The 18,034-nt window shown below is 51.7% G+C and overlaps 1 protein-coding gene across 2 annotated transcripts in view; it reads left to right on the forward strand.

Annotated features, from left to right (window-relative positions):
- Nucleotides 1-16,499, forward strand: part of TSHZ1 (teashirt zinc finger homeobox 1) — a 74,002-nt gene extending 57,503 nt beyond the window's left edge. For both annotated transcript variants that reach the window (XM_082641178.1, XM_082641179.1), the window contains one exon: nucleotides 11,952-16,499. In XM_082641178.1, coding sequence (XP_082497304.1) covers nucleotides 11,952-15,157 — 3,206 coding nt within the window. In that variant the 3' untranslated portion in view covers nucleotides 15,158-16,499. The remainder of the gene's footprint in view (nucleotides 1-11,951) is intronic.
- The last annotated feature ends 1,535 nt before the right edge of the window (nucleotides 16,500-18,034 follow it).

Here is an 18,034-nt window from a genome sequence, read left to right on the forward strand (position 1 = left end):
TCGTACGTGGACTTCCAGAAGAAATCAAAAGAGGAAATGTCTTTAGACTAACCAGGAATTGTTTCCGTGAGATTTCTAAACAGGAAAAAATGACTAGTGTAAGGGCCCCGACTCTCCCCTAATGACTTGGAGCACCGCTCTAGCCCCTGCTTTGGATCTCAGGGGAAAATAAAGGGAAGAAAGCTCGAGGCTGGAACCCAGACTGTGACTCCAGCCCCTCCTCCATCTATGTAGCCAGGAGACTGTATCCCCAGCCTCACTTAAGGATGCAGATGAGGAGTGAAATCCATCCACCTGCTGAATTCACATCTCCAGGTGCCCCAGGCATCCCAGGCCCGCAGTTTGCCCGAGCCCCATCTCCAGGTGTTCAATAATGCAGCAGGATTTAGCTGCACCAAAGTGTCACCTGTCTAGGTGAGTCGTGCCCGTGTCTATCTGAAGTGACAGCCATCTTTGAGTACCGGCGTCGTTCACTGACTCCGCTCTCATCATTGGCATCAGGAAGGTAACATTTTCGACAAGGTTGTTTCCTGTTCCCCGGCTTGTTTCCTGCCCCTCCCTCCTCCCCCCCTCCCCCTCCCCTCCCCGCCCTCTTAGGGCACCTGATCAAAACATCATCGCAGACAAAGCTTTCCTTCTCCAAATTAAATGAGCCCAGCTAGCCCGGCAGTTTTTACACAGAAAGCGAGTGAAATGCCAGTGTGCCAAGTTAATGAATCTGGTAACAGGGAGAATATTATCGAGCCTGGGTAATATGACCTCGCAATGTTCCTTCTCGCGCTTCCTGTAAAGAATGTATGGAAGTCAGTTCTGTGCGCGATGCTAATGTCTGTCGTACCCCATCGTGGTAATTTGTATAAGTAATGGAAACAGGTTAAATGCTTCCATTCTGATGTTGCCAGCAGGGATGGAAATGAACGTTTCAATGAAATCACCTCGACAGAGCCAAGGGGGGGGGGGCGGGGGGGCGCCGGGACTGATTCATCTCCACTCCCTTTGGTGATGGGAGCCCTAATGAGAATGCTGGAATGTATAGTTTATCAGATAGAAGAGGAAAAGCAGGTAAATCTCGGAGATTAGGATCACGGGACAACCACCAGCACGAGGCGCCGTGGCCTCCCCAGCAGACCTCTGCTAATAACGCGCTCTTTTCGTGCCGAGGGAGGGAGGCAGGGGTGTGGATGGCTGGCGGGGGAGAGGTGAGGACGGGCCGGCTCTTTTCTCCTCTCTGATGGGCTGCCAGCAAGGGTTATCTTCTGCCAGTAAAACCCCAGGGTGCTCTTAGGACACCTCTTAGACCCCTGTCTCGAAAACTTAGAGGGAGGGAAGACAACTTGCCTTTCTGCATTTCCCTGTCATTATAAACGATCCACTTTTAGAATGGCGTTCTCTCTGCCTGAAACGTCATTTTACTCCCTCCTTGTCCGTGTGAGGAAGAGCCATTTTATTTGAATTGCTAGTGCTGTTTAACCTTCCTCAAAAACTGGAACGCGGGCTTCCCCGGTGGCGCAGTGGTTGAGAGTCCGCCTGCCGATGCGGGGGACACGGGTTCGTGCCCCGGTCCGGGAAGATCCCACATGCCGCGGAGCGGCTGGGCCCGTGAGCCGTGGCCGCTGAGCCTGCGCGTCCGGAGCCTGTGCTCCGCAACGGGAGAGGCCACGGCAGTGAGAGGCCCGCGTACCGCAAAAAAAAAAAACAAAAAATACCTTGGAACTCAATTCCTCTTCCCGAGATATCCTATACCTGTCACCCTGCTTCTAGAAAAATCCGTTTTTCTAGCCAAAGGACGACTCTGTATGCCAAGCGTGCTATAACAGCCGTGTAAATTCAAGTGTGTTAATGTGGGTTACTCAACATATTCTCACCCTAAAATGCTATATTCATACATTGCATTTTCCAGTATCACTACCTTTCTTCTGTCTCGACGCTATTACTTAGGATCCAAGTCAGTTAAAGATGGAAACATTTAGTCATCTGGCCTGTTATATTAAATGCCAGTATCTGAACGATCCCAAATATCTAAATTTGGGGACATGGCAGGAGCTGAGCATCTTTTATGGAAAGAACACGTTTTTCCGTTTTCATCGGGATGTGTTGTCATCAGGTAGGAGCAGGTACGGATGCGTGCCGGTTACCTTGTGTGAGTGGCTATTTTGAGGAAGCAGGTTGGTATCTGCTGGGTGGCAAAGGATAGATTTCAAGCTGGCTTTTAGAAGCAACTCATGATCAGGAGGAAGCCTTTCTTCTGTTGTTGTTCTGCTCTCTCCGTGAGGCACCCACACTTTTGTTCATCTGTCTGAGGAGCCCTGGCTCTAATTGCTCAGAGCCAGGGTTCCTCAGACTCCGGGGAATTTGGAACTTTTTTACATTTAGCCATTAAAAACCAAAGACAGCCGTCACTTCTCCCCATTCTTCAAATGACTGTTGAATATCAGAGCAAATCTTGTTTTCTTTAAAGACGCAAAGATATTTTTAAAAAATTGGGCCTGGGAGTTGAGAAAAAGAATCGATCTAATTCGCTGAAGATGCATGTGCCTCATTGTATAATTACAATTTGAGAGGAACGTATTTTTCCAGACAATATGGGTGTATTTACATTGTAAACCACCGGGGCACACGTTGTTGGTGTCAGATTCACCTCTAGCAGGGACCGTATACGTTACCTTCCGTGCACGTGCATCAGAATGCACGGGATTTTATGTGGCTCAGGATGACAGCACATCTTTAGGGACACATTGGCATCCAGAAGGCACGTTTTATGGCAAAACGATATTAACAAGATTTTTAAAAAGTGACGTCTAACTGTAAGATCCAGTTGTCTTGTTCTCATCTCGGGGCTGATGGGATCTATGTGTTTTGTGGTTTTTATGTGCTCACATCTGCACACACTCACACACCCACACCCACATGGAGGCCGGTGGCTTCTCGCCTGGCTTGTGCTCGTCCTGACGCACAGGCCGGCATAGCTGCTCTGCGTGTTGTCCCGCTGACGGCAGGACACGCCACGTGTGCTCACCGTGTCACACTCCACGCCGCGTGCTTGGCTCAGGCAGGGCGGGGGCAGTGACGGCAAAGCTGTTTTGACACAAAAAGAAATCGCAGAAATGAGGATTTGGAGTCTTTGTTTTATTTGATAGGGAGGAATGTCACTTCTTTCTGGAAGTAACTGTAAAAGGAGAATTTCATACCGCAGTCACCATTTCCAGGCTTACTCACTCATCAGAGTTCCACAGGGTGTGCGGGTAGGTGAGGGCAGAGGGGAGCTGAGGGTTTTAGCAGAGAAAATGCAACGACGTTGAGTTGACTCTGTTTTCTGTGATTCAGTAGCTGCTCTCATCCAGATCTTTTAGGCTACACAGTTGCATTCATTCACCTCGTGATGTATGTTGTTCTCAGTTTCATCACTAACAGTAAAAATTTCTACAAATATTTTAATGTATTTTGGTATATTTGTACCCATGTGAATTTTTAGAACACTGTAGCTTCTATTGAAAATGAAAGATCGTGACAAGTAATCACTCTGTCCAAGGTTGGAAGGTTTTACAAGTCTCTCTGTCTCTCTAGCTCTCTGCCTCTGCCTAGGCAAAATTTCCAAAAAAGCGTGTAGGAGAGCAATTAGGAGAATTCACTGGTAATAGTAAGAATAAACCCAATTATTATGATAAGAGAACGGTACTTTCTGATATGATAGTGTGGATGTAACTGATTCAGACGCCATGACTGTTATTAAGGGGATTTCAAGAAAGTCAGGTGCGTGTGACCTTGTATTAAGCTTCCAGTCAAGTACAGCATTAATTACGAAGGGGATGCTGGCTCTGGGTGGATCACATTGGTACATAATTTATATAGACTGTAATATATTTAAAGACAAAAGTTCTCCTAACTTTGTGTTAATAGTTGCTGTGTTGTCGACAACTGCAGGGGTGTGCCCTGCACTGTTCCCATCCACACCCCAGTCCCCAAAGACTTGATGTTTCCTTCTCTCTTCTTTTATTACCCTGTGCGTTTACGAGAATGGGCTGCTGGATTTGAACTTGAAGACACGTGTCTGAGACGTAAGCCCCGCGTGGGGTTCGGTGTCTGCTGAGTTACATTTCTTTATTCTTGTTTCAGCCGTTTGAAGAGATATTTCAAGCCCGAATCTCCTCTCCAGATTTCTAAATGTCATCCATCACTCTATCTGACAAAAGTCTTTTCTCGTTTCAGGTGGTAGAAAATACCAGGTCGGAACCTGGTTTGGGACCTAATTGGCTAATATTGGGTTTGTAGACCCAGACTCATCAGACTGTCCTAGTGTGGTGTATATCCCTCCCCAAACCAAGAGGCAATAACCGAAAACATGGATTTCCCCATGCTTGGCATTGGCCATGCATGTCTTGGGGATGGCTGGCTTTTTAATTTGTGGATCGAGAGAACATTTGCATCGTATATTAACACGCAGTTCGTTGGTAGTGAAATAGCTGCGTGTTTTCTTAAGTTCATACAAGAGTTATTTAGCTTTTGCTCTTCTTTGTTTCATTTTAAGTTCTCTTTTAATGTTTCAAGATTCTCATATATTTTCTCTCTCCTTTTTCCTCCTGGCATTGCTGAAAATCACAGAAAGTTTTCAGTCTTTTTAATTGAGGTTTAAGCCCTTAATTTGTGCTTTCCCACTTAATGTTAAATTACATTGTTGTAACTGCAACAAACTCCAGGCCTAAGATTAATACCTGATGCGCTCACTGGGAAGAGTGGAAGGGGCTCCGATAACTTGAAATTGAATTCGGGGTCAGGGAGAAAGGGAAGACCGTTATGTTTATTTTAAGGAAGTTACCTGTGAATTTCTAATTAAACTTAGAATTGGGTAAAAACCATGGGCCATTTTATTTACAGACTCCACAATTCTAAAAAATGGCCTCTGTTGGGTTTTAGGTAAAGAAATAATCGTTACCAATGAGATGGTTTAGCAAACTGGTACGTGAGCGACTGGTGCCAGACAACTAAAGTTTTCCAGAGGGATAGAAATATTTTTGCTCCTTCTACATCACAGCAGGAGGGGCCTTTCAGATTTGCGTGGCAGGTTGTCAACCTTTCTGCAAAAAATTTAGAACTTAGTTTCATAAATTAATGTACATCCCACTTGTATGTTGCTGTCCTTTCAGAGTAGCACGGAATGGGCTCTGACCTGGGTCTGCTTTCTCTGCATTTTTTATTTCCTAATATCCTCTTTCACCAAACCCACCTGCTCTCTTTGTAACAGAGGTGAAGTTACTTTACAAGTGATCGATGATAAATTTGGAAGAAAGTGTGTTTTGCAAGATTTTACAATGAATTGAAGCTGTTCATTTATCACCGAGGTGTGTGTAAGCCCCTTTTGTGAATTGTAAATATATTTTGATGTAATGGCCATCTGTTCATGGGTATCACGTTTGCCAGTCGAAAACCTAGTTTGATATAGCTAAACATGTAATTTGGTATGATTGTATAGTTTCACCAGGTGGCAATACAATAGCCGAGTTTGGTATTTACTGTAAGCCAGTGCCCAAGCAGGGACCAACGACCTGTGTTTTATAGTTGTCACTTTTGAATCTCCCTTTTCCTCATTCACAGCCAGCTCTCAATTGCGTGAGCTAATGAGGAAAAGGGAGCTTAGATAAACAAAGTTCCCCAACCTGATTCTTGTCATTTACTTCCACGGCCCGCCCCCTGGGGCCTGGGGAAGAGCCTAACTAGGAACTGCTCTGTATGAGTTCCCACCTCCCGCTCCTTCCTCTGTGTGACTGTGATCAGGGAAAGTGTAGGAAGGCAGAGGGGCCTGGGTGATGCAGAAGTTCAAGGACTAACATCGCGAATAATCCGTCGGCCCAAATCTCACGTCTGGTTGCTACACCGTGACAAGGGCCAGTGAGGGGACCACTTTCCCTGGGACGAGAGCTCATTATTTTGTTCCCCTTGTCCCCATTTATGCGATGTGAGCAATAGTTTGTGAGGCCTGAGGCTGAGCGGGGTGCCCTCTGACGGCCGTGGGAGGACTGCCCATCGTGGGCGTTTCCTAGTTCATCTTGAGGGTCTGTCTGCAGGGCGAGATGAGGAGGAGGGGCCAGCAAGCACAGAGGGGGGCTTGGTGATGAGGATGGCGGTCTGCCATTTCCATGAATACTTCCTATAGCCCCACTGTTGGGGAAACAGGCCCAGAGGATGGGGTGAGTGAGTGTATGGGGGTCACCGTGTCTTCATCAGGCTGTCCCTTCTGTAAGTCTGTCCTCAGGTCCCGTTCATGATGGGGGTCTGCCCTTCAACAGGGAGCCACAGCAATGGCCCCATAGCGTGGACCCAACGGGGCGAGCAGGTGAACGCCACCCCTACCCCCTGCACACCTGGGGTCGCTCCTGCACTCGCTGTGTGGGACAGATGTGGCTGAGGGGGGACGTGTCCCGGGTGTGTCCCCTTCGTGATGCTGAAGTGGCAAAAGCAAATGACTCCATCCCTGCCTGGTACTGAAGCCAGGAGTCCAGTGGTCTTGTTTCCAGGCACCATGGGGTCCGGTCTGCGAATTTCCACCTGCACAGCCCTTGTCCGCCTGCCCCAGGCCCAAACTCTTAAAGTGAAACCCAGTAGATTCTGGATCCTTCTGGGGGCTCTGGTTCCAGGATGTGAGCCCAGTTTTGGAAGATGGGAGAGGTTGGGGGGTAGGGAGAGGGGGCTCAGGCACGGCTGTAAAGGAATCCCTCGTACCCGTTAGCATCTGGGGCTCATCATCTGTGTCCTCACGTGGCCACGCACGCTGCCGAGAAGGGTGATATGGACCAGCATTTGGTCCGAGGGCCACTGGGAGGGGTGGCGTGAGAGGAGGGAGGGAAGTGCCCGTGGGCGGGCTGCCTGGGGAGGTGGGTGCACTTCCTTCCAACGCTGATTCTACCAGGCCCGGTGCACCTGAGGAGGGGCAGGAAGGCTACTCCGGGGTCAGATGGGCGTCCAGTGGTGGGGACACAAGACAGATGGCCCCCAGCTGCCCCCTAGGTCTGTGTTTCCTCGTGCCCCTTGTAAATTAGAAACGTTCACTCATTCAAAAAATAGACACAGTGAGCTAAAAGTACATGGTAGAATAGTAAAGCAGCCAAAGAATATCAGCGTATCGGGATGAATAAAGTGGAGGAGTGTGTGATAAAAGTAGAAATCCTGAAAGTCTAGAAACGGACAGGGACCGTGTTGGTGGAAGGCTGAAGTGATGCAGCACAGTGACCACTGAGCTGGTGGACTGTGGGCATCAGGAGAGGCCTCGCCTCCTGCCCGCCTGTCCGTGGGACCCGGCAGCCCCCTCCCTAGGAAGGCTGAAGGAGGTGAGGATGCAGGAGCAGGGCCGGGAGGAAGACGGAGGCGGCCTGTGTGCAGGCGGACTCTCGGCGCCCCCGAAATTCTGCTACAGGAACCCTAATGCCACCTGCACCCCTTCATTGTTCTCCCCACCTCTTACTTTTTAACATTAAAAAATATAAAAGTAACAACAAGCAAAGCCCTTCCCACATTCCCTCCCCCAGGCTGGGCCCTGCCCTTCCAGGCTCCTTAATTCCCAGTGTCGGGCTAGTGGCTGTTTCCAGCTATTTCATTCCAGAAATGGTGTGAAATGGCTAATCCGTGCTTGTTGAATTGAAAACAGAGATATTTATCAAGAGCCACTTCAGTCAACAAACCCATATATTCATTATCTAGAAAAAAACCACTATTAACATTTTCTAAAAGGATTTTTCCGTTGTACTGTGAATAGGTTTGTCTTCTGCTTTTTCCATTGAATGCCTCTCCCCTTGTCATTAAAACATAGTTTTTTTTTAACGTTTGAATAATATTGCATCTTAGGAATAAACAAAAAATCACCTAACTACCAATTATTGTTGAAGATTTAGGTAGTGGCAAATTTTATATGGAATAATACCATAAAGGACATCTTTGTGCATGAAGCTTATTCTGTATTTTAGGTCACCTTCTGAGGCTATACTTCCAAAAGTAAAATTATTGGGCCAAAGGGCCAAATTTTTGTCAAAAAATTTCTGTCCTTGTACTCTTTTTTCATTGAGATTCTCTCAATTATAACAGCATGATGGGCACATAAGAGGTGTCCTAAACACTGATACAGAATTACTTTGGGTCAGGGACTTCCCTGGTGGTCCAGTGGTTAAGACTCTGCACTTCCACTGCAGGGGGTATGGGTTCAATCCCTGGTCAGGGAACTAAGATCCCTGCATGCTGTGCAGCACAGCCAAAAAACAAAAAAGAATTACCTTGGGTCATTAATTCACTCACAAGCATTTGCTCAAAGTGTTTGTTGGCATTGAGGTGCTAATTAGACAAAGGAAAGTAACTCGGTCCTGATGGTGGCAGAGTGGATGGACCTCCGGCTGGGAGTCAGGTGACCCGCGTTTGAATCCTTGTTTGTCTCCTCTGGGACCTTGGGGAAGTCAGTCAACTTCTCCAAGACCAGTTGTCTCATCTTCAAAATGGGCATTTTCAGGGATGCTCACTTGAAGCGTTGTGAGGGTTAAAATAGGGTGAAGAAAGAAAATGCCCAGCTGGCGGAGGTAGGCAGGGGTGGCACTCAGCAATTTTAGTTGAATGAGCAAGTTCATGGTTTGATTATGAGGACAGACAGGTAGACATCTCTTAACACTTCCAGGAATGAACTCTGGGAGGGGGTTAAAAGGCATCATGAAGGAGATGACATCTGAGCCTCCCCTTGAGGACGAGTGTCGTCACCAGGTGGAGAAGTGGGTGGGGTGCCCCCTGGGACCAGGGTGTGTGGGGACTGGACATGTGGCAGAGGGAGGGGTCCATGTGGGGATTTGCGCCCCCTGTGCAGCTCGTGGACTCCGACAAGGATTTTAGCTCAGGGGTTGTGGAGGAAGAAAGAGCATGGCAGGACAGGAGGGCAAGAGGCCCAGCTGGGCGGCTGTTGCACATCTGAGGAGAGGCTGGAGGGTCCAAATTAGGGCAGGGGCCCCGCTGGCTATGGAGCTGGACCACGGGAGGCGCTGAGGACAGCCGTTGCTCTTCTGGCATGGACACTTGTTCGGGGTGATTCAGTACAGCTGAGGCAGGAGACTCCCAGTTCAGGAGGAGGCTGGGGCGGGGGCTGGAGGGGGCAGGGGCAGCCGTGTGTCTGCACGATGTTGACTGGGGTGCCTGTGGAACGCCCACGTCGCGATGGACTCCGGTCACAGCAGCTGGGGCCCCTTCTATGTGCCAGACGCGAGGCGGACTCAGGCTACAGGCATCCCAAAGGCCAGCTTCCCCGGACGGGGCGGGAGAGCCGAGGGCCTGCACCCAGTGGCCTCGCAGGTGGACGTGGATCCAGTGCTCGTGGGCGTGCCCTGGAGGAGCCATGGAAGAAGTCAAGCTTGGCTGGAAAGAGGCTGCGGAGGGACCGGGCAAGAGTGACAGGCAGGGCGGGTGGAGGAGCCGGCGGCGCCCTGGCCCCGGAGAGCACGGTGTCACACCCGCAGTGCTCTGGGCAGGGGGGCTGGGGGCCGCGTCCCCGCGGGGATGCTCAGCCTGAGGCAGGGGACGCTGGCGGGTCCCAGGATGCCCCCGGGTCCGCCCTGGGGCTCCCCTCCTTTCTGAACTTGTGCCCCCTCCCTGGCCCTCCCCTGGCTGCCTGCTCACCCAGCTTTGTGTCTCCCCTGGGAGACGAGCTCCAGGAAGGCAGGCACGTTAGGGGTCCCCCTCCACCTCCTGGAAAACAGGGGACGGGTGTCCAAGGGAGGGAACGGCAGAAACCGGTGACCCTTAGGAGGCCGGGGTTTGCTCTGTGTGGTTCCAGGAGTAACGGTCACCCTGGGGCTGGGGGTGGCCTGCAGGAGGCATTTGAGCTCAGCCTGGGGGCCCCCGGGTGCAGGCTGCTCTGTCGGGAGCAGGGCGGGCCCGGGATGCAGCAGGGCCTGATGACCTTCCACTCTGCTGGGACGTGGACATGCACATGGGCAGATGCCAAGCAAGTCACGTCCGTGCGGTTCCAGGCCCTGAGATGCCGCCCGCAGAGTGAGGACCGGTGGGTGACAAACACACCCTGGAGGTACGGCAGCGAGTCCCCCGCGATGGCGCGGGACTCGCGGGCTGTCATTCCCTGACTCGTGAGTGGACTCTGATGCAGTTCTGCCTTCTGTTGGGAAACACCGTGGACATGCGTGCCTGGGTCGCTCAATGCTGCCACCCAGGCGTGGGGAAGGCCGCGAGGGGAAGCGGGGGGTGGGGCAGGGATGCTGAAGGGCCCCGTGGAGCGGCTGTCACTCGCCACATGTTCACGTGTGCTCACCAGCGACCGTGCCTGGAGCTCTCAGCGTGCGGACGCAGACCCTCCCGTGTGTCTCCCTCCTGCCCGTGTCCACCCTCTGGGCAGCCACCTCCTTCTCTGTCTCTCCATCACTGTGCCTGAAAACGCGGTGCTCTCTGCCACGTTCCCTTGGGGTCTGGTGCTGATAACGTGATAATGAGTGATTCTACTTAATGAGACACCCTCTCAGGTCATATCAGTGCATTTTAATAGGGCCTTTCTGGAAATATCTTAACCCCAAATTTCCCAGGTAGTTGACGGAACACTAGTTGTTCCCTCAAAAAAAAAAAAAAGGGAAAAAGAAATAAAAGTATGCTTTGGTCAAATCAGTTAAGAGGTGCAGGCGATTATGTCCCCTTGGGGATTGACAACATCTGTCACATAGTAAAGGATCTACAATGTGCTTCAGGAAAAGGTCAGATTCCATCTAGTGATTTATACGCCGTCCATCCCTCCCATTCTTGGGACAGCTGTCAGTATCCTGAGTTTTTCTGGGAAATGCTGCCTTCACCCTGAGAAGTCACCCTCTGTGCAGCTGTGGCCTGTAGCAGGCCACTGTAGCGTATACTATAGGCCTTGTTAAGAATAAAATTTTTTTTATCGTGCCAAAATATTCGTAACACAAAAGTTACCATTTTAATCATTTTTAAGTGCACGGTTCAGTGGTATTAAGTACATTCACCCTGTTATGCAACAATACCCACCGTACATCTCCAGAACTTTTCGTCTTCCCAGATTGAAACTCTGAACCCATTATACACCAACTTCCCATTCCTCCCTCTCCCCCAGCCCCTGGAAACCACTGTGCCACTTCCTGTCTCTATAAGCCTCACTACTCTAGGTGTCTCACATAAGGGGACTCCTACAGTGTTTGTCTTTTTGCGTCTGGCTTATTTCACTGAGCATAGTGCCCTCAGGGTTCATCCATGCCATAGCATGTGTCAGAATTTCCCTCCTTTTAAAGGCTGAATACTATTCCATTGTTTGTATAAACCACATTTTGTTCACCCATTCATCCATCAACAGACATTTAGGTTGTTCCCACCTTCTGGCTCTTGTGAATAATGCTGCTTTGTACAAACGTGGCTCTTTGACCCCTGTGGGGTGTCACCCGTGGGAGACTTCTGCTCCATCCAGGCAGGGGGCGCTGGTGGTACCACGGTGCTTTCTCCCTTTTAGTGGAGACCAGAGTATTTTTATCGCTTGCCATTGAGAAGCGTTTTTATTTACGGAAGCCATAGAATACTGTCTGTGTATTATCTTGCCCTAGAAGATGACAACCAGGTCCCCCGCCCCGCCATGGGGAGGCACAAGGGACCCCCGCTGCTTACGAAAAGAGGAGCCTGCATGAGGAGGGGCAGGGGTCCCCTCCCTCCCCACCCAGCTGTGACGGCCACACTGACATCTTTAAGAAGAGGGCAGACACTGCCGTTCCGTCGGAATGTATTCACTTAGGAGGGGGGATTGTCTTGGTGGAAACCTATTTCCTGCCGTCGAGCTGCAGAAGAGGTAGATATATAAAGTGGAGGTAGCCTTGTAGCCTGGGAGCTCGGCTGAGAAACATCTTTTTAAAGATCATCTCACTGCTGGGGAGGCCGCGTCCTTGGAGATGATTTACGTCTCCTCACGGTGTTTCATTTTTCTCTCCTAGCTTACGTTCCCGAGGAAGAACTGAAGGCAGCAGAAATAGATGAAGAAAACGTGGAGGAGGATGGGCTGCCTTTGGACGTTCAGGGAAGCGACTTCGTGTGCAGTGAGGACGCGGAGCTCCAGGAGGCCCAGAGCTACCAGAACTCCCCCGTCAGCACCGCGACTAATCAGGACGCGGGCTACGGATCGCCGTTCAGCGAAAACAGCGACCAGCCAGCCCATTTCAAGAGCGCTTCCTCCAAGGAAGAGAAAGAGGAGCCCCAGGGCCGGGAGGGCGTCTCCTACCCCCAGGACAGCTTGGCCCAGATCAAGGCCGTGTATGCGAACCTGTTCTCGGGGTCCTGCTGGTCCAGCTTGGCTCTGGATCTGAAGAAGTCCGGCTCGACCACCAGCAACAGCGATGCCGGCCAGAAGGAGGGCTCCACCCCCGCCGCCACGCCCCCCACCAGTACCGCGGGCGCCACCGGGACCACGGTGAGCACCCCCAGCTCGGGCTCCAGCTCCGGTACCAGCGCCAGCGCCAGCGCCAGCGGCGGCTCCGGCTATGACTGGCACCAGGCCGCCCTGGCCAAGACGCTGCAGCAGACGTCCTCGTACGGGCTGCTGCCCGAGCCCAGCCTCTTCAGCACCGTGCAGCTCTACCGGCAGAACAACAAGCTGTACGGCTCCGTGTTCACGGGTGCCAGCAAGTTCCGCTGCAAAGACTGCAGCGCCGCGTACGACACGCTGGTGGAGCTGACCGTGCACATGAACGAGACGGGGCACTACCGCGACGACAACAGGGACAAGGACTCCGAGAAGACCAAGAGGTGGTCCAAGCCCAGGAAGCGCTCCCTGATGGAGATGGAAGGGAAGGAGGACGCCCAGAAGGTGCTCAAATGCATGTACTGCGGCCACTCCTTCGAGTCCCTGCAGGACCTGAGCGTGCACATGATCAAGACAAAGCATTACCAGAAAGTGCCTCTCAAGGAGCCGGTGCCGGCCATCACCAAGCTGGTCCCTTCCACCAAAAAGCGGGCGCTGCAGGACTTGGCGCCCCCCTGCTCCCCCGAACCGGCGGGCATCACGGCCGAAGTGGCGCCGAGCGAGTCAGCCAAGGACCAGAAGTCGGCCAACCCGTACGTGACGCCCAACAACCGCTACGGCTACCAGAACGGGGCCAGCTACACCTGGCAGTTCGAGGCCCGCAAGGCCCAGATCCTCAAGTGCATGGAGTGCGGCAGCTCCCACGACACCCTGCAACAGCTCACCGCCCACATGATGGTCACCGGCCACTTCTTGAAAGTGACCACCTCTGCCTCCAAGAAAGGGAAGCAGCTGGTGCTGGACCCCATGGTGGAGGAGAAGATCCAGTCCATTCCCCTGCCCCCCACCACGCACACGCGGCTGCCCGCCGCCCATGTCAAAAAGCAGCCCGACTCTCCCTCGGGGTCCACGACCTCGGAGGAGAAGAAGGAGCCCGAGAAGGAGAAGGCGCTGCCGGCGGTGGCCGGGGACGCAGACAAGCAGATCAAGGAGGAGGGCGAGGACGCCTCCGACAAGTTCGAGCCCACCACCCTCTACCAGTACCTCCGCGAGGAGGACCTGGACGACAGCCCCAGGGGCGGGGTGGACATCCTGAAGTCCCTGGAGAACACGGTCTCCACGGCCATCAGCAAAGCCCAGAACGGCGCGCCCTCGTGGGGCGGCTACCCCAGCATCCACGCCGCCTACCAGTTGCCGGGCACCGTGAAGCCGCTGCCGGCCGTGCAGAGCGTGCAGATGCAGCCGTCCTACGCCAGCAACGTGAAGTCGCTGTCCTCGGAGCACAGCGCGCTCCTGCACTCCCCGGGGAGCCTCACGCCGCCGCCCCACAAGAGCAACGTGTCGGCCATGGAGGAGCTGGTGGAGAAGGTCACGGGCAAGGTCAGCGTGAAGAAGGAGGAGAGGCCGGCGGAGAAGGAGAAGGGCTCGCCGGCCAAGGCCGCGTCCCCCGCGGCCAAGGAGAATAAAGACTTCCCCAGGGCCGAGGACCTCGGCGGCGGCGGCGGCGGCAGGCCCCAGCAGAAGAAGGTCCCCGAAGCCGATGCGGGGAAGACCAAGAAGGAGGGCGCGGTGGACGCCCACACCCCGAACGGCACGGAGCCCCTCAAGGCCAAAGTCACCAACGGCTGTAACAACCTGGGCATCATCACGGACCACTCGCCCGAGCCCTCCTTCATCAACCCGCTGAGCGCCCTGCAGTCCATCATGAACACCCACCTGGGCAAAGTGTCCAGGCCCGTGAGCCCCTCGCTGGACCCACTGGCCATGCTCTACAAGATCAGCACCAGCATGCTGGACAAGCCGGCCTTCCCTGCCCCGCCCGCCAAGCCGCCCGGCACCCTGGACCGCTACTACTACGAGAACAGCGACCAGCCCATCGACCTGACCAAGTCCAAGAGCAAGCCCCTGGCCCCAGGCGCCGCCGACGGCGTGTCCTCGCCGCTCCGGGAGAGTGCGCTCATGGACATCTCGGACATGGTGAAGAACCTCACGGGCCGGCTGACCCCCAAGTCCTCCACGCCCTCCACTGTGTCGGAGAAGTCGGACGCCGACGGCAGCAGCTTCGAGGAGGCGGTGGACGAGCTGTCGCCCGTCCACAAGAGGAAAGGGCGACAGTCCAACTGGAATCCGCAGCACCTGCTCATCCTGCAGGCCCAGTTCGCCTCGAGCCTGCGGGAGACCCCGGAGGGTAAGTACATCATGTCGGACCTGGGCCCTCAGGAGCGGGTGCACATCTCCAAGTTCACCGGGCTCTCCATGACCACCATCAGCCACTGGCTGGCCAACGTCAAATACCAGTTGCGGAGGACAGGGGGGACCAAGTTCCTGAAGAACCTGGACACAGGGCATCCCGTTTTCTTTTGCAACGATTGTGCCTCTCAGTTCAGAACTGCTTCCACGTACATCAGTCATCTAGAGACACACTTAGGCTTCAGCTTGAAGGATCTCTCCAAGCTGCCACTAAATCAGATTCAAGAACAGCAGAATGTTTCCAAAGTCCTGGCGAACAAAGCGTTGGGCCCGGTGGCAGCTGCCGAGGACGATCTGGGCTCCACATTCCAGTGCAAGCTCTGCAACCGGACTTTCGCGAGCAAGCACGCAGTCAAACTGCACCTTAGTAAGACCCACGGCAAGTCCCCCGAGGACCACCTGATCTACGTGACGGAGCTGGAGAAACAGTAGCCCTGGGTCCGCACGCAGGCCCGTGGCACATTGCACTAAACGTCGTCATACTGCACTAGGCCTGGCCTGAGCCTCCAAAATCAGCCTGCCCTTTGTTGCTGACTGCCTGTCTGGACCTTGGTTTTTCTTACACATATTTTGTAGTTATATTTATATGCTCTTCGTCCGATTGTGCATGTTCCTTTTCTTTTTCCGTGAGTCCAAGTCTGACCTTTATTTTCAACATCTGTTCTCGATGTTCAGCTCTCTTTTGTAGGAAATAGTGGGGCACACTACTCAGAGACATTTATTTAGCAGGAAAGAAAGACACAAATAACAATGAGAAAAGACGTACTAAAATTACAAAGTTGCCATGACAATAAAGGTCATAGAACCTCCTAGTGTCAGATTTAACCCTTTGAGGACTGTAATCGCATTTCTGTGCCTTTCACTCAAAAAAAAAAAAAAGAAAAAAGAAAAAAAAAAAAGGCTTAAAGGCATTTCATTCAGATCAAAAGCTGCGTCAGACACAAAACTTATTTAATAATTAAAAAACGAGCTTTTATATGCAGAACTGGTTTGTGAAGGAAGCATGCATGCAGCTGTTGGAAAATAGAAAGTTGTCTAGGACTTGGGGTTAGGAAGCCACAACTTCACATGTTTAAAACAAACAAACAAACAAAAAACACAACAAAAACTAACAGCGACAACAAACACCCCAGTTGCCACTATGCCCAAACCCTCTGGATGCTGAAAAAATGCCACTTTTGGCAGAAAAAAAAAAAAAAGTATGCAAGCTATTATTTAAAAATGTGTAAAAATGCAATTTCTTTTTTCTGTAAAATACTGCAGTTTATAGTTATTTACAAATGTAAGCTTTGGTACAAGCTGACCTTTCTATAAGCGTGCTGCATTGGTAAATGAAAAAAAAGTGGGGCAAATGTTGGAGTCCTTTCCTTGTAAATTGCCAGCATCAGCTTAAAAACTCCTATATGTTACATATCGTACCATTTTAATCTATTCAACTTTCTTTGTACCTTCTGGCTGTATGCTTTCTCTTTTAACTTTTTATATTGTCATTTTATATTAAATTTCTGTGTATATAATGTACAACCACAATTTTTGAATAAAATTTAGTTCCTGCAGCTTGATTTAAATAGAGAAATTTTACTGGCACCTGCATCTTTCCAGATGCATGTATATCAGACAAAAATAAATAAATGAAAACAAAGCGAGCAATGCACTATTAATTATACATTTTGATGTTCTATCATTAATATTGTACAGTACCTTTCGGTTCACACAATTAAATCCACTGTTTTCTCAAATGTAAAATAAACCCACATGCAGTTCTTGATTTACATAGATTGTCATGTTGTCATTATTTTGCCTTTGGGATGTTATTTCAGCAACGAGAGGTATGGCTCATGCGATCAGCCAACAGAAATTCTAGCTGGAATCATCATTTCATGATTTGTGTGCTGACACGCTCCATTCAGATGATCAATATTGCATTTCTTAAAATGATCATTAAAAAGTTTAACTCCGCTGGGTGCCCCTGGATTCCTGAGGATAGCCATTGAGCCATGGCTGGCTTGTACATCCAGGGACTGAGGTGCTTCTTTCGGAGAAAGCTCCCGCACTATTTTTAAATGTTTACAGTTATCCTTTGTATGCATCCGGAGCCTTAACAGTGGGGGGCCGTCCAAGGGCAGGTGTTGCTCTATAGCAGCAGACCCTGGGGGGCTTGGAATTGGTTCTGCGTTGCTCCAAAGAGGAAAGCCTGATCACTGCACTTTTAAAAGTGTACAGTTTTTATAAAATGAGCTGCCCTGGAGCATGGTGGAGGGGTGTTGCTCTGCGCGGAAGACCACCGGCACTCCAGGCCTGTCAGCACTGTGACCCCGGCCCTGAAGTCCAGGTCTTCCTGCTTAGTCTGGCCTCCTTGCCCCGGAAGTACATAACGACATGAGCGGGACAATTTCTTTTTCCACCTTTTGCTTTAGTTTTCATAAAAAAGTATCCCGAGAAAGCTTAGAACGTACAGCGCTCAGCTGTGCCGCCTCGTCTCCGTGATTGCCCTCCCTGCCAAGCCCTTGAGCCCTGTGGGAGGAGAATCCGGGCGGCCACCTCTGCACCATCTGTGCTGAGGCCGCAGAGTGCCGGGGAGGCTCGCTGCCTCCTCCTGACCTTCACGGGTAAACAGCTCTGTGCTTTAGGAGCTTCAGCCATTTAGACATTTTGGTCCAGTTTCTGGGGGATTGTGTGCTTTGGGCTCAAGGGGTGATGGGGAGGAGTGACAGGCCTGTGGTGGAGTGTAGTGGGGTCTTTGCACGATGATCCTTCGAAGTTCTGTTGATTTTATCACAGGCCTGCAGATGTATGTTCTGTGATTTCACCTTGGAGCGGGTGCAGCGGGTAAGATGGTGTGACCAGCGTGAGAGGCCGGGACGGGGTGGGTTCGGTCCCCCTGTGGATCTGCTGGGCCGTTTGAAAGCTTGCAGCTGAGTGCTGACCACTGGGGTGAGGACATGGGACTCGACGGCGGGGGGTCCCTTCCTTCCTTTTTCCTTTTTCTAATTCATCAGCCACCTTGTTGTCTTGTCATCCATCTGAGTTCCCCAACCGACGGCCAGAAGACTTGCTCATCTTGCTACTGATGAGACGGTGATCCTAGTTACTGTCTGACACGGGTCCTAGTTATCCTAGTAAGTCCCTGACGAGGAGCCCTCCCTCCTCGCCAGGGACAGTTCTGAGTGTTTCACACAGAGTAAGTCCCTCAGGGCCCCAGGGGGTCTGTCACTTCCACCTCCTCTGCAGGTGGGGAGCCCCTGCTGGGCTCAGTGGACGCTTGCCCAAGCTCACAAGGCCCATGATTGACAGAACTTTGGCCTGAGC

The sequence above is a fragment of the Mesoplodon mirus genome, assembly GCF_964341445.2.
Source record: "Mesoplodon mirus genome assembly, chromosome: 13".
Classification (NCBI taxonomy): domain Eukaryota; kingdom Metazoa; phylum Chordata; class Mammalia; order Artiodactyla; family Ziphiidae; genus Mesoplodon; species Mesoplodon mirus.